The sequence below is a fragment of the Pithys albifrons genome, chromosome 2 (genome assembly GCF_047495875.1).
Source record: "Pithys albifrons albifrons isolate INPA30051 chromosome 2, PitAlb_v1, whole genome shotgun sequence".
In the NCBI taxonomy this organism is placed as follows: Eukaryota; Metazoa; Chordata; class Aves; order Passeriformes; family Thamnophilidae; genus Pithys; species Pithys albifrons.
The window spans coordinates 99,485,718-99,509,869 of NC_092459.1; the positions used below are offsets into that span (position 1 = coordinate 99,485,718).

The window sequence follows — 24,152 nt, forward strand, 5'->3', positions numbered from 1 at the left end:
CCAAATGGCTACCCCTTTAATTCCCTGTACATACAATGGAAGATTTATTCATCAACAAAAAACCAACAAAAATACCCCAAAACATCCAACTAGGTTGAAGGCTCTCAAAAACATGAATTACCATCCCCCAAGAGTATCAGTTCTCTGTTATCAAAATCTCAGGCACAGTAACATCCTTCACTCCCAGCAGTTGCTCACTTGCACCTCCCACACTTACAAAGTAAGTTTTGGTTAAACATTCTACCTATTAGTGCAATTCAAACATGCTTAATCAAAATATTGCGTAAGTTCAAACCAGATTAGTTTCAACTAAAAAAGGGGAAGTTGTCAGTGTTCTATCATTTAAGTAGCACAGGACTTAAATTGCCGAAGCTTTTAGACTACTGTTACTTCTGTCAAAATTCGGCTTCCACTGTCTAACTCACCTCAATATGCCCAAGCATGGCAGCCCGTACAGCACACCACACACTGAACTCAGACCCCTGCAACAGGTAGGTACAACAGGTTGAGTTGAGAGCAGAATGGAAGCCTTTCTTTTCAAGTGGATTTTTGGGTAGTTTTTTTGATGGGGTTTTTGTTGTTGTTGCTTTTTTTTAATTTCCAGTAATTGTGAGTATCTAGCTATGTGTATATACAAAGCAAATATGCAAGTTTAGCAAGTACTACTTTAGGGTAAAAAAACCCCAAACTATGGCCCAACTGCTATGTCAGCAAATAGATTCAAATGAGTGAAATTTAAGCCCAGATTTGTTACATGTAGTATCTTTTATATCCAGCTCTACATATTCTGACTTCAGTAAACCATGCTGTTTACTGTTTGCTTGAATGCCCTTTGGGGTTTGATTCATCACATCAAACCCCCTACAGAACATCCAATACTATTTATGTACTTGTTGAAAGACTAAAATTAAGTCTCTGTTTGTTAGTCTGATTTTAAGACTTGCTTCTGAAGAAGGGAAGCCACAATATCAGTATATGATCATTTCCAATAGCTCTTAAAATGGGCAACAGTCAAATGTCTGCACACACACACACACACACACACACACACACACACAACTGCTGAAACAAGGCAATGCAGCAAAACTGCAAGCTAAAAAAGTTACTTGAATACATGAAGTGCCAGAGATAATAATTTTAAAACCTTAAGATGGCTACAGTGAAGTACTATGGAAGTCTGCAGCTTAAAAAAGATATTCCAAGAAACCCAAGAATGTAAGTCAAAGCAGCTGAGTTTAGAAGTTTCTACAAGCAAGTTTATCAGTTCTACATTATCTCTCTCAGGTAAGCCAACCTTAACATGGAAACAATTCCCCTGGAAGCCCAAGTGCTAACCTGTTACATGAACAAGCATATACGGGTATCCTATACAGCCCTTATTTTCTAGGTGTTCTAGCCTTCATCCCATTATTGCACCATGCACAGCAATCTTCCATAAAAGCTACACTGAGGTTTTAGGTCCTTAGGATGAGGCATGAGTTTTGCATGAGGCAAAACTGCTAAGGTCAGCTATTCGTTAAAAACAAACTTCTTCCTGCTTCATGTCTACTACAGTATGGCATTTTGAAGGTTCAGGAGCAAGATCTGTTTTGTTAACCAAAAAAAAAAAATGTTACCCAGATAGTCTAAGAGCCAATACAAAGGTATAAGAGAAACTCAATTCATCTACTTTACAAATCTGAGAAAATAGTTCTTTGTATTATTATGTAAATCAGAAACATCTATTGCACATTCCTCCTCTGTTTTAACCTTTGTGTCTAAAAGTATCTGAGTCCACTATTGCAATTATAGCTGAAAGTTGAGTTCACAGAAGCTTCAACAGGCTTTCTGCATTCCAGTAACCTTGAAGACAGTGTGGATAAAAATAATATGCTAGTGATTCTCCAGTGAAAAAGCATAGCAATCATATGTTGATGCATAAATAGACAGGCTGCCCAAAATTATAAGAAACAAGTGGCTAAGGATTAGCATAGTAATATCTTCTATTCATAGCCATCTGATTAAAATTGTAAAGCTTTAGTCTGATCCCACTACCCCATATCCAGCTACCAACATCTCTTACACACACCTTCTCTACTCCCCACCTCCACCACTCATTTAATGAGAACTGTCTCTTCCCAGTGAAGTCCTGTTCAACCATCTCAGAATAGTTTTCGTGTTCCTGCTAACAGTAGCTACAACCAGGTTATTTCAAAGGACAAAGAAAAGATACTGTTGCCCATCTCAAGAGTCACGAGGGTTTCTTACCTACTACAAACGTGATCTATTAGCAGCGAGACAGAATCTAGATTACTATCTAGTTTCGTGTTATGATATAGGCACCGGTCCCGTTGTAGCTCCACAGCCTGACGCAGCAGGTTCTGCAAACGCCTCGGGGGAAGCATCACGGATGGGGGTAGGTATGCTTTACAGGAGTCAGGGAGAAAAAACAAACACGTGAAAAAGAAAAAAAAAGAGACCAAAAGAAAGTGACAAGAAAGAGGACACTTTGATTTGAGTGTTTTTGGAAGAGACCTTGGTATATAAAGCACACAGCTTGTCAAATTTACAGCTATACACCTGGAATTAGTAGCATGAACTCCTGGAAAGCAGAGCTGTATGCAAGGTACTTGTAGTTACACAGTATGTTGTCCTGGCCAACAAGCACCATTTACACAAGCTAACTCAAAACTCCATATTTAACAAGATCTGTGAAATTATAAAACAACAGTATCAGCAGTGTTCATTTAAGGAACTATCTATTAAAACTATGAAAATAAAGAATATTGTGGGGTTTACAACCTCTGATACATAGTATTACAACAGCCACAAGAAAGAGAGAGGAGAAACCATAACTCATAGCTGGGGCTGGGAAACCAAAACAAAACCAAGACAGTATGAGACCACTATCAATCAGTACTAGTATCATTAGTGGTTACAGGCCACACTTTACAGCAGACATTTCTAACACACACACCCCTCCCTTCCCGAACCACACATTTAATCACCAAGTTAAACCATTACTGCATGCAGCAGAGGTAAGCAGTAAGAGTTCCTACTGCATATAGTTTATCAGAGACAGCACAAGGTTAGATATAGAAGGTCAAAGGGTAAAGGCACTTAAAGACATCCCGATTATAACCAAGAAACACCAAAAAACCAAACAACTGGTGAACACAGGTAAAGTCAGTTCCCTGGATTGATATATTGGATTTACAGAGGTGAGAAGAAATTCTAAACACTAGAACATCTTACTCTGGAGTTTGTCCAAAAGTTTAGATCTGGAAGCTGTTCCTTTCCCTTCCCACTCTGCTTTTGCACGCAAGTCGTCTGCATGGCTACACATCAGGTACCTGTTTAAAAAAAGTGCACACACCAACAAACCAAGACTTTCTGGAATCATTCTTTTCACTTTTGCACATGATACAGATCATAACATTCTTACTGAACTAGAAACAGGTGACTTAAGCTTGAGACCAATATTAAAAAGGGCAGGGAACTAATTCAGAGAAACACACACCTTTTTTAGAAAAACATCTACAAACTGGCCATATAAAAAGAAAACAAAACAAGTGATTTTAGGGAGCACAGAAACATCTTATTTTCATCTAAGAACAAACCAGATTATATTTACCTACTTACTTCAATTATAAGGTAACTGGCTAATAATTCTCAAGATCAGATGACCATCCATATTTAATTTAGGTTCTAGTAGTATAAAAGTAAATAATCATCAGGTTGTTTTCAAGCATCCAAAACAGAACAGTGTCTACTGAGTAGTTTTCTTTACTCAGCACTTTATCCTATCTCACTACAGCTTATTAATCAATTGGGGTAATAGCTTTAATACAGCTTGAGTCTTCACAACATCAGCTATCAAAAGCCACAGAATTCCTTAGAAAACTTCACTGCAAGAACTCTCAAAGTCAAAACACTTACCCACTGAGGACATGAATGCGTTCTGTATTATATTTCAGAGGCGTCAGTTCACAGCGCAGAACCTGAAGTGCCTCCAGGACCTTTCCATCCTCCAGGTATTCCAGGTACTTCTGCTGCAGCAGCAAAAACTTCATCCTCTGACATGACAGAAAGCAGCAGTCAGGGGAAAAAGGTTGACTGAAGTTTCAGAAAACGTTTGAGCCTAAACAGAACAGTAGAAACCATTCTACTATGCCCTTCAGAAACACAGCTCTATGCAATGTTTCATTACTCAACTTCTTTTGCTGGGTTTTCAACAACATTTCAGCAATTATGTTATCTGTGAATGTCCTCCCTGCCTGATGGGACTCTGAATGTATTCCTGTCTCATTCCTCAGATCCCCCCTGCAACTTGCCTCGTTTTCACTTGCTCTCTTTTTAGTCATCATCCCCCCATTAGAATCTTGCATTGGAAAGCCCATCTATCAAGAAAGTGCCCAAAACCAGTTATTCACATATTTAAGACAGCATCACAGCACAGAAAAACCAGGCAACTCAACAAGTTCTCATACTACGTACACAGGAGCTGACATGGATTGTTTGCATAGCTGCATACCATATAGCAGTAACAAATTGACACTGCCTGAGGTTTTGTTTTGTAGTTCTACCTTAAGTTGTTTTCCTTGGGTAGTGATTTCAGGATTGCAGAAGAAATATAGTTTCCTGTATTTAGGAATCACCTCACCTCTCTGAATTAAGCACTGTTATTTCACAGTGTTCCTTTCACTTTGCACAGTTTTTGGCTGCTTTCTTTTTTTTTTAAAAATAATCAAGCCTGCTATTCTAGCAACAAATATCTGTGGATTAAAAAAAGGAAAGTCAGGTAATAATTTACTATATTAAAAAAAAATGAAGTCCTAGAAATTTCTAATGGTAATTTAGGAGAAACACAGTTTGGTTGTTTCTGGATGAAACCAACTATCCTATGTTTAGACATGTTCTTTACTGCTCACAGTTATCAGATAGAAGTGACATTTCTGGTCCACAAAACTCAAAGGGGTTAAAGAGGAAAATGTATGTGCTTAGACATATGGGTGAGAAACAGGCTGGAGATTATGTATAGTGAATACACCACCAGTTCAATCACCAGTTTCCTTTGCTTTCATCAGACTTCAGGCACCTCACTGTTTTCATGCTCATATTTGGTCAATGTTTACTTAGTTTCAAATGCACTGCCAGGCTCCCCTTTAGCAGAGGGATAATCGTGAACTTTAAGATATTCCTATTTTACCGAGGCTCACATGAACGTTTAAGGCTCACTAGATGCAAAATCCAAAGTTAAAACATAAAGCACTTTCACTTCCACAGGTCTTCAAAAGAACGAAATTTCCACATACATTGCTATTAACTTACCACACAGCTTTGTGAAGCATAAAACATGTCACAGTGAAGACGATTTATGTTCAAACATGCCTGCAGTGCTCTGCTGTCCTGAGCATGACAGGCAAACCTGTATTGCACCCCCTATCCAGCTCTTTAGTTTATTTGATTTTGGAATTGTTAGACCATCACTGTACAGTTTTTCCAGGTGAGACAACACTTTTTGATGTTCAGAGATGTGAAAAACCAAAAGAAAGAGATCCCCATTATTTACAGCCTCAGTGGCTGGCTCCATGCCACAGGCCAGCAGACCCCACGCTGTTTGCTTATACACCAGCAGCAGGAGGGACAAGAGTTTCCCCCACCAGCTGTGCACATGCTCACTGGGATGCCTGGAGATGCTCCCGTAGCAGGCACAGAGTGTATTTCACTCCTCTTGGTCACCTCACACTGATAATCACCACCAGACAAAAAAATAACCCGATATTTCCAATCTGTAATAAAAACTATAATCCCTCCATCTCTTCCTTCTCCATTCACTGCATATAATATTTATTAAATTTATATCATATTTCCATTAAATGTGCTAAACTATCTTATCTGAATCTAATTACTCTTTCTCCCTCCCTCCTTTTTGGACTTGGCACATTCATTTCATTTCATTAGAGGAAAAAGTAAACAGAGCAGAAAATATCAAAACACAGGCTTTATTACACCAATCCCAACAATTCCATGGAAGCACTACAGGAATACTCCCATGCAGAGAATGCTGTTGCCAAGTTATCCAAAGAGGTGTCATTTCAGTTTGGGGTTACAAAGTATAGTTAAAAAAACCAAAAGTGATCAGTGCTGTGTGTGACTTTGGCCTATCAGGAATATAAAGGCCTACAGAACAACACAGCACTATACACCTCATGCAGGAATCTGTTCTTCCCACAATGGAGAATTACAATAAAAGATTAGCAGTTTGAAATTCTAATTTATTTATAGCAAAAGACAGGGAATAAAGTGTTGATAGGGAAATTAAATTGATTTGCTAAGCTATTTTGATAACTGCTCTGAAACTTGCCCTACAGCATACTCAAACAGCATAAATTTCATTAAGGCAAAAGTGACACTCCAGTGACACCACATGTCAAGTAATTTTTTGTATCAGGACACTCACTGCCTCCTACTTCTTACTTTTGTGCAACTAGTGACTTTACTGACAAATAGATTTCACTCAACAACTGAATTTTATCCTCATTTTCTCTCAACTACTTTATGCTCTACTAACAGTACTGCGACTTTCTTCTCAACACCACCTTCTCACAATATCCAAGACCATTTTGGGTACATCATCTCTTCTAGAGACCAAACAACCTCTGCTAGAATAAAAGAGAACGGTTTATAACACTGCCAAGTGTAAAAAGCACAAACTTCATTATTTAAGTAGAACACAGTGAGTATAAAACTCATCTGATGCAATGCATGCACAAGAACAGCTTAGCCTTACTCCATATTCTCTGACTGCCTTACAAAGGAGCAGAATCAAGATTATCATAATCAGAATCATCCCATTATCATCACAGTGTCTGCAACAGAAATTCAACATTACTACACTCTGCTGTTGAACAATTTAAGTTCAGACACCACCACTAGCTCAGCTTATAGTGAAGATTCTTTGCCCTGAAGGGCCTATGGAAGAGTCCAATACAACAGTTTCAGCACTGCAGCCTGGCTGCTTTTGCTCAGTTATTAGTACCTCATCCTGTCTCCCAACTCTACAGAGGATGAGGATAAAGGGCATTACTTTGTTGTTTCTACAAGATATTATTTAAGTGTAGGTTGAACTCTGATTACTCTGAGGCAAAACTAAGACAGTTAACAGAGTCAAGTGAGGGGGATATTTGTTTGTTTTACTGTACATACTTATTAGCATCTTGCTTTCTTCAAACTATAGCCTTTGATTACTAATATGAATGCTTAGCACTGCACTCCATTGTCCTAACTGTTAGTAGGAGAGCACCTTCCAGAATCTTAAATTTTAGGAAGTCTGCCATGCACCATAATTCACCAGCACTAGATAACCACAGGTGAAAACCTCAGCAAACACAACTTGAAAATAACAGGACAAGGGCCAGAAAAAAAAAAAGGACCACTTTGGTCACTGGTTACAGTAGCAAATCTTCAGAAGTTTAATGAGCAAAATGCATAATAACCTAAGTTTAGGATTACATTTTGGTGTTATTTTTGATGAGCGTATTTTAACAAGCTCCACCGCAGTTTTATTACTGTGCTGAGTTCATAATAAGTAAATATTGCTGAAGCAACTGTTCTTTGAAGTTAAATAGGTAACTAAAAGACACGCTGAAATTATCAGCTGATGTTTCAAAACAAACTCAACACAGTAGCTACCTACTCACAGCCTGCAGAATGAAGACCTCCATTTTCATTATCCTTGAGTCTATTACTTCGATAGTCTACTAAAACACTGATGAAAGCACTTTAAACCAATCCAAAATTTAAATGTAAGATTTGGTATGTAAAGGGTAGAAAATACTCTGGTCTGCAGAATACAGCAAGGAATTTAATGAGGCTTCAACCACACCAAGTCCTGACGCATAGAGAGTAATTAATTACAACAGGGAACTGCCCTTAATGCTGGTAGCAAGGGGGACACCACACAGGCAGGTGGAGCACTTTGCTCAAACAGTATCTGAATCACATTTTTTATTGTGTTGCCTGCTGCAGGCTGCACACCTCCAGAACAAGTGAAAAGGACAATTTGAAAGTATATTCCAGGTGACTGTAAAGGAATAATCTCCAGGTTTCTTCCTAGGTTCAATTAGTTGCCCACAGTAGATACCATAAAACGCCTGAGTAGCCCTGAAGTACCCAAAACCTCCAGCTGGCTTGAAGTTGACATTTGCTAAGTGTTACTCAAGGAAAAACATCATTTTTGATTCAACTGTAACGTGGTCTAAAAACATCTGTATCTTACATACTGGAAAAGTAAACAAGACCAATCTCATACTGTACAGCACTCAGTTGTTTTGACACATAAATACACAACTGTCCTGTGGGCTACCACACTCCCTCCATATTAACACACTCCATCAAAAACTTAAAAACTGAGATCTCCCATTTCATATTGAGTGTTTTCACCTGTAGAACTTACAGCACTTTGCAGAAATAAGAAAATTAAACAAGAGTAGTATTTTAAAAATATATTCTTATCCCCTTCACTAACCAGACATTTCAAAAGCAGCTACGTATCCTGGTTATTTTGTCTGGGTCATATTAAGGGGGGAAAAAAAGCCAACCAAACCAGAAACCAAAAACAAACCACAAAACACACACCCTACTTAGTTAAATACTCTGTGTCATCTAAACTTTTAGGCACCCATTCTTCTTGTATGCACACATTTTTGAAACATCTAGTCATACAGTGTGAGTCACAAGTCAGGAGTCAGGAAAACCAAAATCTAATTTAATATTTTTTAAGAGTTACCTGCAGCAGCATCTTGTTTGGATGTTCTCTGAACAAGACATTTATCACCTTCATTAGCCCTGACTTTACTGCAGTTGGGATTACCCACAGAGCATAAAGCATCCCTCCTTACCTGTAAGGATCTTTCACTAGTCTTCCAGATGCTGACTACACTAATACCCACTCCTAACCTCAACCACGTACCAAAACACTGCACAAGGAGGGAGGCTGAGACAGTGCAGGTAATGGAAGGCACAGGAGCTCAACTTAGCCTTGCAAATCCTGTTGTCTTACTAACACACACATGTAAGACATTTAAAACTGTTACCTGTTTTAAATTATATGAAGTTTATATAAAGGAGAACAACTTTTAAAAGAAAACAGTTAATTTTGGTTCAGTTAAAGTTCAGTCTAAACCAAGTATTTTTATTGCATCAAGTGAGACATCAGCATTAAAGAACTGCACACGTTCAGAGCCCTCCAAAATAATACACCCGAAACAGCCGCTTTTCCCTCAAACTGAGTTCTCCAAAATTGCAACGCTGATACTCAGTCAAACCTCTTGACTCATAGGCATGCAAAACACTAAGATACAGATAAACCTCATAGCTTCAGATGTCAGAAACATGAGAAAATCTGTTTCAAATGGCCACTCATATTCACATACAGCATTTTCATACTTTCAGTCTGCAAGAGCTATTGAAAGCTGCATGCAATATTCTAACCTACTTCAAGTCTGAGACAAGAGAAAGTGAATTCCTGGTCTAATTAAGAGGTGTTAAGCTTTGATCGAATTAATAGAAAAGAAAGTAAACTTCTGTCAAGTACCCTCTGAAGTTTTGTTAAACATCTGTTTTCCTAATTCACTTCCTGTTCTCTCTTTCTCTCCCTCCCCCACCAGACAGGAAATTGTCCTGACAACAAATGAATCAGCTAGAAGTGGAACTGAGGAATCAGCTGATTCCTCATTGTTTACAGACACTTCAAAAAGCCTTGCAACTGTTTTCTTCCTAAGTGACCATAGCTTTTCTAACTTCATTTAATTAAAATAAACTCTTAAGCACAACAGAACAAGCTGTTTGAAGAGCCAAGTAATGATTTTCACCTTGAGATAGAAAAATCAGAACAATAAACACTTTACTCAAAGCAACTGAAATCATAACAACACATATTGTAATTGTCAATTCACACGATCTACCAACCTTTTATTTCTAGGTTTATCTTTTTTTTTTTAGAAAAAAAAAGCCAGCCAAAGAGAAAAATCTCTAAATAAAATCACAAACAGCAATACAAATGCATTTGCTCTTTAAAAGCCATCTGGAAAAGCAACAGTATTGTTCATGGTCTATAGCAGTCTCTATATTCTTGTAATGTGCTATTACAAAGCCAACTGCCCATTATTACTACTGCATTTGGTTTCTAAACTTCATTATCCTCAAGAAAACCCAACTCTCAAACACAGAGACTGTGAGATTTCAGGGTTGAAATTAGTATTCAACATAGGCAGTTTCTACAGAAACTGACCTAGTTTAGGACTGTGACAGGATTTATATTTTATCAGTTAGGTATGTTTAACACAGTTTAAACATTCAGTACACCAAATTTTAGCCTCAATACCTTTGGGCTGCCTATCTCACATTCTAAAACAGAACAAAAAAGTTCAGATTAGTATGACGTTTGAGATAGCATGCAAGCAGCTTAAAGTAAACAAAAAAAGAAAGCAAGAACTATGGACAACCAACTCCATAGCGAAAAATTACACCACTACAATTAGTCCAACTACTCAGCTCTGAAAGAGTTCAAGTGTGCCTCTTACCACAATTGCATGCGGAGAATGCACTAAGGCCTTAAGTTCATTCAGGTCGTTCTCAGCCTGCAGAAATTGGCATAAAAAAAAAGTATGTAAGGAGGGTGGATTTTGAATGCTCTCACAGATACTATAAATTTAAACAGTGGTTAATACAGTCCTATAAGCCCTACGTTACCTTATCCCATTCTCCTTCCATGACATGATTGCGGAATTTGGTAGCAGAAGGATGTTCTAAACGACATCCTGACTCTTGCATGAGGAGATCAACAGTCTGGCTGCAGGAGAGATACAGTGTAAAAAAACCCGACCAGTTTTACCCTCACAAATACACCGCCTGCTATGATAACAGTTTACCACATTTTAAAGTAAATTTAAGAAAACAAGAACACTACAACCAGATTCAGATGCTCGTTCAAAAAGATGACCTCAGTTGCCTGAGACATGTAAACAGCTAGCCCTGTCTAAGGCAAGCTGTCAATGAGGTCGAAAGCTTTGCTGAAATACCATGAAGTCTGTGACTTACCAGCCACCACAAACAGCCAGCCCTGCACAGAAGATAAACTTCATGAAGGAAGATACAGACTAGAAAGCTGTTAGCTACTGGCTGCTATCCCCTGCCCCCTCCCTCCCCCCTTAAGGGAACACTGAGAGCTACGACATCTGTCACAGGCCTAATTTTTCTTCTTCATCGCATCTTAAAAGACTCGATCCTTAAAAATAATAAACAAACTCATGAACCTGTAGCCCTCCCCCTTTTATACTAAAAATAGCTTATTTACTGTGGTGTCGTCTATGAATAGTCACGAGTTGTCTGCTGCTGTAAACTTGCCTCTTGTGTCAGAGGCAATTTATTTTTTATGTGATAAGTTCTTTATAGCTGACCCATTCCACAGTGTTTTGAAGACTTCTTATTGTGGTAGCTACAAAAACACTTTACAGGACTTTTCTCGCCTCCTTACAAAATTATGACTTGCTGGCTTTAGCTTTACTCACAAAGTGAGTGTTGCCATTAAATACTTAAAGACTTCCCTTACTCTACTGGGAAATTATTTTCCCTATTCTGATTTTAAGGAAGGGTCAACATACTCGTTTCTTGTTTACAAGTAAGATTATTACTTAAAACAGGTGTCCAGCACAAATCTGCAGAGGCCTTCACCATTTACAGGCCAAAGGTTTTCAGAGTGAGCCCCAACAGCCTCTTTAAGTGGCAGTTTACTTTGTGCTCGCTTCCTGAGAGATGACAAGCCAAATCTTGGAGCTCATCTGCGAAAAGCCGCCCCCCCACGCCCAGCTGCGGCTCCATTATGTTTACCAGATAACTTCTCCCCCACTAACACATTGGTATCGATCTACCCTTATCGGTGTGCAACTCGACTTCCATATTGCCATTCCTGGCAGGGGAAGCTCCCGTCCTGTCCCTTCGCAAGACAGCGGCACAGGCTTGGAAAACACATCTCCGGGTCCATTTTTTCCCGGAGCGGGCCTGCCCCGGGGCTCTGCCGCGCACCGGGCACTGCTCTCGCCTCTCTGGGGACCACCGGGCTGCGACAGGGCAGCTTGGGCCACCACCCCCTGCTCCGGAGGTGTCCCCCCCCGGCCCTGCTCCCCGCTCCGGGCAGCCCATCCTCGGCGGGGCCCCCGCGCCGGACCCTCCCCGCAGACAGAGCGGAGTGCGGGGCTACCCCGGCCCCGGGGGGACCGGCCAGGTGAGGAAGGGGCCTCCCCCCACGCCGCGCTGCCCCTCGCCTACCGCGGCCACTTACTTGAGCCCCAGCCCGTGCAGGTGCTGCCCGATCAGCCGGATCACGTCCTCGTCGGACTGCGAGAGTCGCTTCTTCTTCTTCAGGGCGCTGCCGCCGCCGCCGCCCCCCAGCTCTGCGGCGGCCGGGCCGGGCCCCCCGGCGGCGGGCACCCCGTTGTTGACGCCGAGCCCGCCGGGGCTGCCGCCGCCGGGGCCGCCGCTGTTGGCCGAGGGCAGCAGCCCGTTGGCGTGGGCCAGCTGGTCGCCGGCGGCCGTGCCCGCCGAGGCCTCGCCGTTCTGGGCGCCCAGGCAGCCCAGCTCCGGGCCCTGCGGCGGCTGCTGCTGCTGCTGGCCCCCTCCCGCCCCGTTGGCCTGCATGGCGCTGCTGGCGCTGCCGCCGCTGCTGCTACTGCCTCTGAGCGGGGCGGCGGCGGGGGCGAGCCCGGCGGGCAGCGAGGGGGACTGGGACGAGGTGAGGCCTGCTCTGCCCGCGGACGCCCCGGGCTCTCCTGCTCCCTCCACCGCCGCCGCCGGGGAGGCCCGGGCTTTCTTCCGCGGGGGCGGGGAGGCTCCGCCGGTGTCCGAGTCGGAGGAGGAGGAAGCGGAGGCCAGAGTTTCCTCGCCGAGAGCGGCCGTGGTGGGAAGCCGGGGGGGCGAGGAGGGGGAGGCGGCGGGGGCGAGGGGAGGCGGAGCGGGGCCCTGCGCCCGCCGGGGGTCCCGGAGGCAGCGCCGCCGCCCGCTCGGGGCTCCCTCTGGCGATGGCGGCCGCCGCTGCCCTGAGCCCCCGCCCGGCAGCCCCAGGAGCCCGGCCCGCTCCGCTCGCTGCCCGCCGGGTTTGTCTCCTCTCAGCCCAGCTGCACCTAATGGAGTCCGGGCCGGGACGTCACAGGAAATTCCTGCACTGCCCCCTACACACACTTCCGCCGCTCGGGGCCGCGGTGGGCACGGCCCCACGGCTGCGGGGGGCGGTGGCGGCCCGGCCTGGGGGCACAGGGCTGGCCCGGGGGTCACAGGAGTGTCCTGCCGGTACCGCCCGCCCACCAGGGATCCCCCGGCGCCTGCGGGGCCCGCGGGCGTTGTGCCCGAGGGGATCCCGGGAGTCCCCCCGGGTGTCCCCGTCGTGTCCCCTCGGGTGTCCCCCGGGCCGCAGCCCCGCGGCGGGACAGCTGAGTGTGGTGGGCGCCCGGCTTGGCTCGCGAGCACCCGCTGGCCCTGGCACACCCGGTGCAGGTGACCCGGGAGTTTCTGGCATAGGGTAATTTCCTGGTGCGAGTTGGCTAAGGAGCAATGGGCACAAATGGAATAAAAAGAGGAGGTTTAGGTTAGGTATGCAGAAGAAATGCTTTACAGTGAGGGTGGTGAGGTGCTGGAACGGGTGCCCAGGGAGGCTGGGGGTGCCCCAGCCATGGCAGTGTTCAAAGCCAGGCTGGGTAAGGCCTTGAGCAGCCTGGTCTGGTGGCACGTGCCCCAGCCCATGGCAGCAGGGTCAGGACTAGATGATCTTTAAGGTTCCTTCCAACCCTTAACATTCTGTGATTCTATGTTTGCGTTGGTTTAAAACAGGGAAATGCTCAATGAAGTCACATCCTGGAATTGCCCAGGTTGGTCACTGGAGGGTTTCAGACCCACTGCTGGTCTTGTCATTCCTAGTCACTGCATGCATGGGCATGGAAAAAAGGGGAGAAATGGCAGTTTTGCTGCAGATCTTCCAGAAATGTTGAAAGCTCGGGTGCATTTGTCAGGACAGGCTGTTGGAAGACACTGGGAATTTGGGGGGTCCCAGTCTCTGCCCTGAGATGTCTCATTGCTGTCCCTCCTGTGTGACGGAAGGCAAAGTCAAATCCTGAGCCAAGTCTCTGTTCAAAAGTCACGAGATGAGTGAAATCTTGGTCTTTAAAAATAGCATCTTGAAATATTACTTTGTATGTTACTTGGTTTAGAGCCTGTAATTTTTATCTTTGGTACGCTCAAGTTTTTCTCCAAAACCCAAAGGGAAATAACAAAACTTTTTTTTCCCTAATGAAAGCTGAGATTAACATCTAATCATCTTCCCCTTCAGAAGCTGAGGTTTTAGGAGCACCAACTTAGGTTAAACTAGGAAGTTTGGACAGTAGTGCTTTTTTTCATGTGTGATGAAGTCTGGTTGCCTATCCCACACTGGCCTCTTTAGCCACCAGCACATTTGCAGCAAGTGTGGGTAGAGCCCTTCCCAAATCTTCGTTTGCGAAGCCTAACCATGATAATGACGATGAACTAAAGTCTGACGGGGAAATCACTGGCCCAAGACCAGTAGAGAAGTCTGTGAAGGGACAAAATCCATGAAAGAAATTAAACCAGAGAAGTAGATGAGACCACGTGAAGGGCCTGGCCAGTTTCAATAGATACCTTGGCCTTGTTTAGAGTCTTCAGAAGGTATTTGGCTGATAACAGCCAAAGCACTCTTACACCAGAGGGAGAGGTTGGGAAGAGCTTTGTTCTTGACCTCTGCCTAGGTGTGGCCACAGGGTTAAATTCAACATTGGTATCCCAGAGAGGGGAATGTTGATTTTGTGTTATTTACCTCACCCACCGTTGCTGGAGAAGACAATGCTTGTGTCTTAGCCACTTCACCACTGCTGTATATCCTCTCATCTCCACTGCTCCATCTTTTCAGCATTCCTGAGTTCCTCCTCAGTCCTCCCCAGATGTCATCACTGAATTTGTAATTCAAAGATTTGAGTAAAGATGACAGGAACAGTACAGAGAGCAGCACATACCCTGTGAAGGCACCTGGAAAGTCAACTCTGAAGATCAAGACTAGATTTTCAGGAAGGTAAAGTTGATCATCATCCTTTCCTGCCCTGTGCCTCAGCGTCCGGGACGGAAGGGGGAGGTAAAAACCCCTTGATGTTGTACCAGTTGGTACCACTGTCCCTCCAGCTGGTGGCCCTGCCACAGTGCTCCCACATCTCCTGGAGAGCCAGGCTGCTCTCGTCAGGCACTGCTTTTGTTCCATGCGTGTGGCTTGCTGCTCCCACACTCCAGAGTGTGTCTGTGATGAAAGAAATGCAGAACCACTTTCCTGTAGCTGGGTGATGTTGTATGGGCAAGTGGCTCTGTGTACCCACCTGTGGTAGAAAAGGGTCTCACAGAGTTGCAGTTTCCCTCTCTCATTTCAATTAAATACTCTCAGGGAGCAAGAGTAATGTTTGGGGCTGAAAAGAACCTAAAAGATAACCTTTAAGAGGTACCTATTGCTGTATTGATTGTATTGAAAGTTCTCCCCCTCCACCCCTCAAACACATATTCTCCTTCCCTGTAGGAGAAGATACCCCAACAGAAACAAAGAGCTAGAGGAAGAAAGTCAATATTGTCAGGATGGTACAGACCGTGGCTCCTGTGCCAGGAGGAGCTGGGATGAGGCATCTGAAAGTTTCTTGTGATCCCTGGTGACAAAAGGTGTAGAAGGGGAATGATTCAGAATCCCACATGTGATTGTGCCTCAGGCAGATCCTAGCCCGTGTGTGTAAAGTTCCTGGAGCAGTTTCTACTCCTGTCCTCTTTTGTCACCTATGGCTTTCCTAGTCATAGAGAAGAACTTTTCCTTCTCCTAGGCCTTTCCCAGTCACCAGGAGGGGATCTTGAGAGACAGGTCTGTGGCTGGCAGACCTTCCTCCCCATACTGCAGCAGGAAACAGGGAATCGGGAAAGGGGTGGCACCAGCTTTGTCAGTCTTTCATCAGCCAAGCCTGATTTGGATCCTGATTCTATTCCACATGTGTATGAGAGAGAGAAGATTTAGTAATCCAAATAAACATGCAGCTTTTTGAGCAATTGGGCGAATCAACTGGTAAATACATTTGTAAGAGATGACTCTGTTGTAGTAACAGAGGTATGTGTTCATCGTAAGGCGCCTTTGAAGTTTCCCAAACGTAGAGAATAAATGCAACAATTCAGCTATAAAAGGTGAAAAACTTATAAACACTCAGAAGGGAAATTTTAAAGACTAATTTTGGCAAACTTAAATACAGTTGTAATATCAGCCAAGTTACTGAAGTAGAGGCATAATACATAACTATTCAGAATGTGTACAATTCTGACTATATTGTAATTCATACAACTTCCTGTTGTAGAGAGCCACATCTTTAACTGAAAAATGCTGCAGAAACACTTATTAGTTATTGTAACAGTTTAAAAATCTGAAGAGACTCATCACTCTTTATCAAAAACAACCAGTGAAGTGACCAGTGTGGAATATGTTGAATAAGTGCTATCTTTAATTGTAAGACGAGTGTCTCGGGACATTCTAGACTAAATACAAGTGCTTGAACAGCAAGAAACACTTACATTTTCTAGGTTTGGAAGTTAAAAAAGAAAAAAAACTCCTCAATTTATCTTTTATGGCCTGACTAGAACTAATAAAACTTTGGCTTGATCTGAATAATAGGAAGGAACTCTCATTAAGGGCTTAGGTTATTTGATAATAATCATGTGAGGCTGCTTCAGCAGAGCTAAAATACTATGAAATATTAGAGAAAATCCTGGAAAGACAGCTTAGCAGTCAAAGTTGCATGATGAAGGTAATTAATCATTTGATTCCCTCCTATCAGGTATGTATGTGTGTATACTTTTCTTCTGCACCAAATTTGAGGTTACTGGAAACAAACCAACTAACAACAAAGAACAAAGGAAGAAAGAATAATTTAGAACAATGACATTTTCCAGAGTACCAGCTAAATAAATGCTTAAACAGGCACCTGGATATGTTTACAACTTCCAAATGATGAGATATAGATGAAAGACAACCACCTTCCTTAAACAGCATTTCTGGATAGCGTTCAGCAGATAGTAAGCAAATTACACTGTCCTGAGATTCCATCACTTCATGTAGAGAATGATCCCTACTTAAGCAGGGGAGTGCAATATGGAAAGCCAAAACTTGAGTGGAGTTGCAAGAGAAAGACAAGGTGAAGGGCATCAAAAAGAGCTTCCACAGGTGAATTAGCAGCAAAAGACATGGGAAAAATGCAGGCCTGCTGCAGAACTGGGTCACTGACCTGCCCATAAAGGTCAAGGAAAAGGAAAAGGCTGAGATACTCAAGGACTCATTCACCTTGGGCTTTACTGGAAAAAACCCCTTCCACATATCTGAAGCTTCTGTGGTTGGTAGCAGGGTTTGGTGTGGGAGGGAGACTACCCACAGAAAATCCACTCTATCAAGCTGGGTGCCCACTGGACCAGATGGCCTGCATTTAAGTGCTGAGGGAGCTGACCAGTGTTACTGTGTGCACATTCCCTATGACATTTGAAAGGCTGTGGTGTTTAGAAGACTGCAGATGACTGAAGCAAAGGAAAATGTAACATCTTTAAGTTCAGTTATGTCTGACTGTCACTGACTTTGGGCTTAGCGGTCAAGGGGAAGACAGAGTCTGCCATTTAACTTGTCTTTATTCAGGCTTTTGGGAGGCTTCCTCAATGAGCTTTTAAATGGGGAGGTGTGGATGGAATGGGCACATTGTGCATGTGAAAAACTGACTGTGCCACCAGGCTTGAAGGGTAGTGTCTAACTGGTTTGAAGTCTGACTGATGGCCAGTTAGGAGGGATTGGGGATCAAGACTGGAGCAAATCCTGTTTGATATATTCACCACTCAGCAGGTGGGACAGAATGCACCCTCAGCAAGTTTTCAGCTCATCTCCATGCCAAGGTGGGGGGATCAGCTGATACACTGGAGGCCATAGCTGCCATTCAGAGTAGCCTTGGCAAGGTGCAGGAGTGGGCCAGTGAGAGCCTTGTGATGATCAACAGAGCCAAGTGCAAAATCCTGAATGTGGGACAGACTATTCTCATAGAATACTACAGGCTGAGAACCAACTGGGAGTAGCACAGCAGAAAAGAGCCTGGCCATGCTGTTGGACAAAAGAAATTCCTGGTGGGAGTTCAGCCCCTACAGGGCTGCATTATGGGTATACCCTGCAGGGACGTTCTCTCTGTACAGCACTGGTGAGGCCACGTTGGATACCCACTGTTCTGCCTGGGGTCCTCCAGTAACTGCCAGCTCAGTGGAGGCTGCTCAGGTGGTAGAGGCTGGAGTATGTGCTGTATGAGGAAGTGGGTTTGGCTACATCAGCATCTAATTACAGTGTTTACTCTTCCAGAGGGAATTATAGGGAAGCAGCACAAAGCTTCTCTCCAAGATGAGCACCAACAGGACAACAGACCAAAGTGGGAAGTTGCACCCAGAGATACTCCAATTGTGTGTAAGAAAAGAAAATTTCAAAGTGAGAGTGGTCAAGTAGTGGAACACTTTCCCAGAGTGGCTGTGGACTTTCACTCTGTGGAGGTACAACTGGACTGGACAAGGCTTTGAGCAACGTAGTTTTGCTTTTGGAGCATGCAGTTAAATCAATGACCTGCAACTTTCATTTTGCTGTGATTACAAATACAATTCCTAGAAGAATCCTTGTGGTATGGAGGGAACAGTACTGTCATGTTTCAGGGGTTACTGATAATGTGTCCCAAAGCTTCAGTAGGGTCATCATGTTGCCTTGCAGGTGAGCTCACGTGGCAAGGGTAAGGGCAGTAGTGCTATTGTTGCAACCTAATTAAATATTAGGTAATCACACTGTGTCTTCTGTCCACCAAATTCATGTGCATACACTGATGTTGACCTTTGCACTCTCCTGGGCAATCACAGCATGGTGTGGTCACAAAGATAAATGTCAGAAAGTGCTGAGAATCCCATGTGGTACAGAACGTCCTGTTTAATACAGGGTGTGTCATATTTTTACATGGTCAATGCAATTTCTCATGGAATGGAAACACATGCCATGGTTTCCCTGTATTCTGTTGCCATAGGTGTCTTTTAGGACATGCAGGATGCCAGGTGCTGGGAGAACTGAGACTTCTCTGTATGGGCAGATAAAACGTGCATGTGCAAGAGGTGTGATGCCAGACTGGTACATGCTGTGCAACTTCTCAGAGCATGTACAGCAAGACAATATTGCATATGTTGTGAATCTGACATGTCAGACTTGCTTTGCATGCATGATTTATCTGTCTGGGACTATCCTAGATATCATCTTGTAAAATCTGTCTGAGTATACTGTGACATATCAGTCATTTTCAGATCTATTAGGAAGTTATGTGTAGCCAGGCTTTGGGAAGACAGTAGGCCACCATGTCAGTGCTTCACTGGGCTTGCAGTGAACAGAATAACAATGTGCTTGCACTTTTCTTTTTTTTCTCCATGTCTTGATAGACATAAGTATTCACTCTTTATGAAATCCCCTTCTGACTATTGTGTGCAGCAGGAGCTGGCAGGTGTTCCACAGAAAAGCCTATCACTGATTTTTTTCCATGAAGCTTTCTATGCTTGTTGTTTAGAGAGTTCTCCTGTGGTGTGTGTTCCTTAGTATTAGTGTGTTGATTTCATGTCCAGGTCTCAGGTGGGTTATTGGTGTTTTCATGTGAGATTAGATTTATCCTTCTATTGTTGCAGTTATTTTACTTTTCCTACTTGAGGGCCGCTCCCCTGCCTTTTACTTCTTGCTGGCTCTCAAGGCAATTGTTATTTCAGACTTGTTAATTGTGTCTGCCAACTCCCACATAGCTCCTAAAGCCTAGCCCTGCGTGGGGTAACACAACACCTTCTATTGCCTATCCTTTGAATTAGGACTTGTCTCTCCCAGAATGACATGTACATTAGTCCTTTCTTGATAGGACTTCTGTTTTCTCTGGAGGGTTATATTGCAGTGAGCTCTCACACCTGGAACTAAACATTCAAGACCAGGCATGTAGACTGTGGTATCTCATCCACTCTCAAATGGGCAGAGAGGGGAAATTATTACATAATGACCAGATTACATCTCAACATTAAGTCTGTGAATAGCTCATTGGAGCCCTGGGATTACTTAGTAATTTTTTTCCCCTTCTGAATCAGGAATTTATGGTTTTCCAAGTCTGTGTTTAAAAAAGCAAGTGAACCAGACCCTCCTTATTTGCTTTGGGCAAGAGGTTAAAGGTTAGTGTCACAAGAATGTCATTGCCCTTACTATTTAAGTGCCCCTTATTTTAAGACAAATCACTAGTTTTTGTTGCAACTGTACCTTTGCTTAAAATACAAGTTTATGTACAAGCTTCTCCATCTTTGTTGGTGCATAGTATTAATATCAGAAATAAAGAGCCACAAAATTAGAGAAAAGATTTCTTGGTGTAACTTCATACATTTATATAGTAAAATGTCTTCACCACTTCATCCAATATGTAACTGTTTGCTGGTACATCAACTCTGGCACTTGCTCTCAGGCTTAAGACCTCATAAAGCTTCAAATAGCTACTGTAATAAAGAACATAAGACACCAGCAATAATTTAGCCCCAAAATACTTTTTCTGCACGCTGGAAAAGGAGTTTTATTCTAGAACTAGACTGGCCTGAGATGCAGGAGTGGGAAACAGAGTCATGGCACAACAGCGTTGCACTGATGTGAAGGCTGATCACTCAGGCTTTCAGAAGGACACTCATCAAGACACAAGTTCCTTCTGAGGCTAACAGCAGGCAGTAAGATGTTAAACCTCTGTGATCTGATAACCTTTAAACATTACATTATGATTCCCAGAAGAGTTTCTTCAGATCCTTTGCCAAAGGCTCCTGGCACCTTAGAGTTTCTTTTTAATTTTTTTGGTTTTGTTTTTATTTTTGGTTTGGTTTGGGGTTTTTTTTGTTTCTATTTTTGACTAATATATTTGGGTCTTTGGTACTAAAGCAACCTGATTTCTCAAACTGAAAGTCTAATGTTCACCCAATTTTCTATAATACTTGGGGGTTTTCTTTTTGTTTTTCTCAGAGGCTACAGTCTGCAGAATATAGGCAGAGATAGTTTTTACCAAGACATGTTTGGAGCAACTAATACACCTTATTTGAATCTTTGCCTCACAAATAACATAGTAATTTCAAATACATGCAGATTAAAGCTTTACGCTTTGTGGCTTCTCTCTTAAAGAAGAATGCCAAGAGAGTTTCTGAAGCATGATGTGGTAGGTAGGCTTTACTGAAATTCGTTTGACTTCATTACTCATCACCAGTTTGACTAATGAGAAGGACACCCTAGATATGGTCATTCCTATTTTTACCTATCGGGACAAGATGTTGCAGTAGACACAGTTCCATCTGTAGAATTTTCAAAGTAGTTCCTTGTTTTCTATAAACACTAACACCTTCTTCATAAGCAACTCCTATTTAAAAGCACTTCTTCAGAATGCCACATCTGAGAGAGGAGCGTGTCCTGCTGGATACTGTCAGAGCTGGGAGCCATGGTGGGAAGTAGTTCCAGCTGGAAGGAGGAAAAGGGGAGTTTTGTAAAATTACGGTCAAAGACTTGGTCTTTTAAATATTTCAGTGCACATGTAGACATACTTCTGTGGGTAGTACTATTTACTGCATTTTCACAGTTGGAACCTAGTTTTATGAATTATAACAAATCTGTCACCTCAAAGTAACTGGTTATATTGCACACCATGGCCACTTCAAAACCTCACAATGCATCCTGAAATGAGCTCGAGCTTTCTGTCCTAAAAAACAAAGAATCCTGTCCCTGAAGCTAAAAGAATCCCCATGTGTTGTTAGGAGCCCACTGCCAAAGATGTGCAGTGCCAAAGACACAGCTGAACAGAACTAATTTCATGTTGCCAGGAGCATTGACACAAATGCAAAGTAGGTAGCTTGATAAATCTGCTTTGCTGTTATTGTTGTAACAACAGTATTAGTGGGAAAACCTTGACAGAACTTTGTTTTGTAAAAAAACATAGTTCATTGTATTAATCTAACCTGACTTTATACATCACTAAGTTAAGCATTTGGCCCAAACAATTTTCCTAGGCTTTTTCTGGAGAAGTGGAAATATCCACAGAGGTCACAGATAATTGCTGTAGGGTGGGATGCATCACTTTCTGACATCTTGCAGTGATATTGGGGCAGCCTAGCCCATCTACATTTGAGTACACCACTACCTCATAGGTGAGTAGAGTTAAAAGAGGTAAATTCTGCCCTAAATTCTACCACTGTAATTGTAGACTTGAAAATGCAAACTGACATTGAGTGAAAGATGCCAATGTGCCCTTAGAGCCACAGTGAGTTATGGCAGTGGAACACCTACTCCTGTGTTACTGGGAGGCCAGCCTGGGGCTCATGAATTGCTTGCAGCTCAGAAACCAGATTGGAGTTACACTTTCACATCCTTTCTTGGTGATCTGTCATCCTCTGCTTCAAGGTCATGACGGTTCCTCATACTCAGCTGTGGAAGGAAACTAGCCAGGAAGGGATGCTGGGGCCAATATTGAGAGACCACCCAAAAAAGCAGCCCATCTCTAAGGACATTGCCAGGAAGGATTCTAGGATGACCTCTAGGGATCTCTGAGGGTCTAGACCTACTACCTCTTATCTTCAAGCTGCTCTTGGGTCTCACCATCCTCTTAGTTCTTTGGGGTATGTGTCTTTTGACTCTTGGGCCTAGCTGGAGTGTAATACATGCAGTTCATTGAATAGTAAGGGGTAGTCACTGCTGCTCAATTAGTTTTGTTGCTTTAAAAATGTACACAACATTAAAGTTATTATAGAAAAGTTATGATACATGCACAGGAACAAGAAGCTTAATAAACTTTTCTGATTAAACGCAATAAGCATTCTAAATATGCAAAACTGCCAGTAGTGTCTTATTATTCCCACAATCTCTTTTCCTCGGTAAGAACAAGAAAAATACAGGTATCTGGTATCCCATCTTGGAAATAAAGCCTTTTCAACAAAACTCTAAAATATGCCCTTTGGTTCACTAAACCCACTCATTTTTCATATCAATTTTTATGTTTTATAAGGTCACTTGCCCCATAACAGATAGTTAATTACATGCCTTCTTCAGCCATGTTTTGATAACATTGTTTCAACACTGAAAAGAGACTTATGGGCATCTGCTTCATTGTTCTTAAAGCTTGACCATGCAATGCCTTAAAATGTCTGGTATCTACACATTATGACTTCACTGAAATTGTAGGAGATATTTGATGCTAACACATCCTTAACCTGTCTCCTACACAGAACTAATATAATATTATACATCTTAATTTTATAATTTATTAAATATTAGTATTTTATCAATATTGTTAACAAAATATTAATAAAGGTAATAAAATATATGGCAAATATTTGTGAAAAGTAAGACTGTACTATTTTACATGTGTTCTGAAGTTTTTCATAGGAATAATAATTTTAGTTATGCCCTTCAACACTTTTTAATGCTTTTATCATTTTACCTATATAACATGTATACCTATAAACATTAATTTAAATAATTTATTGTACGTAGCAAACCCTATGGATATCTGGTCTGAATTTCTTCAGCTGCAGATAATTTGAAAACAGTAAGTTGAGACAGATTCAGATTGTCAACAACTGCTTCCATGACTTTGCTTTTGAAACAAGTCTAGGAATAATAATGCACAGTTATTGCACTATCAGGCATTTTTGAAACATAACTAAAATACTGATTTTTTTTTAAATGAAGCCTTCTAGAATGCTCAACCTGCTGAATTTTACATTGGACCTTTGTAATCCTTAGGGAACAGCACTGGCCATGTTTCAGAAGGAAGCATTTTCAGGGGCAAGGCAATATAAAGCCTCAGAGATGGAGAATTTTTGCTGCTTGGATAAACATAATCAAAAATAGATGTAGAAATCATTTCCTCAGTGGTATTCAACCTGTGCTGATTTATGCTTTGCTTTTCTTGATCAGTGGACACATATCAGTCTTCTCATTTCTAAAGATGTTTTCATTAAGTGTTTTCAAGTTCAACTGTAATTTTTATTTGTCATTACATTGGATG

At 42.4% G+C, this 24,152-nt stretch overlaps 1 protein-coding gene and 1 long non-coding RNA gene across 3 annotated transcripts in view; one reads left to right on the top strand and one right to left on the bottom strand.

Annotated features, from left to right (window-relative positions):
- Positions 1-13,174, bottom strand: part of WDR26 (WD repeat domain 26) — a 32,053-nt gene extending 18,879 nt beyond the window's left edge. Inside the window, exons 1-6 of the mRNA XM_071579474.1 lie at positions 12,323-13,174; positions 10,735-10,834; positions 10,566-10,622; positions 3,919-4,055; positions 3,235-3,332; positions 2,248-2,404 (exon numbers count right to left, since the gene is read on the bottom strand). Coding sequence (XP_071435575.1) covers positions 2,248-2,404; positions 3,235-3,332; positions 3,919-4,055; positions 10,566-10,622; positions 10,735-10,834; positions 12,323-12,678 — 905 coding nt within the window. The 5' untranslated portion in view covers positions 12,679-13,174. The remainder of the gene's footprint in view (positions 1-2,247; positions 2,405-3,234; positions 3,333-3,918; positions 4,056-10,565; positions 10,623-10,734; positions 10,835-12,322) is intronic.
- A 256-nt stretch (positions 13,175-13,430) lies between these two features.
- Positions 13,431-20,480, top strand: LOC139683961 (uncharacterized). Of its 2 annotated transcripts, none has more exons than XR_011699834.1 (3): positions 13,431-13,530; positions 14,954-15,112; positions 18,437-20,480. It is a non-coding gene; the product is annotated as an uncharacterized lncRNA (long non-coding RNA). The 2 variants fall into 2 exon arrangements; XR_011699835.1 differs by lacking the exon at positions 18,437-20,480 and adding an exon at positions 15,602-16,185.
- The last annotated feature ends 3,672 nt before the right edge of the window (positions 20,481-24,152 follow it).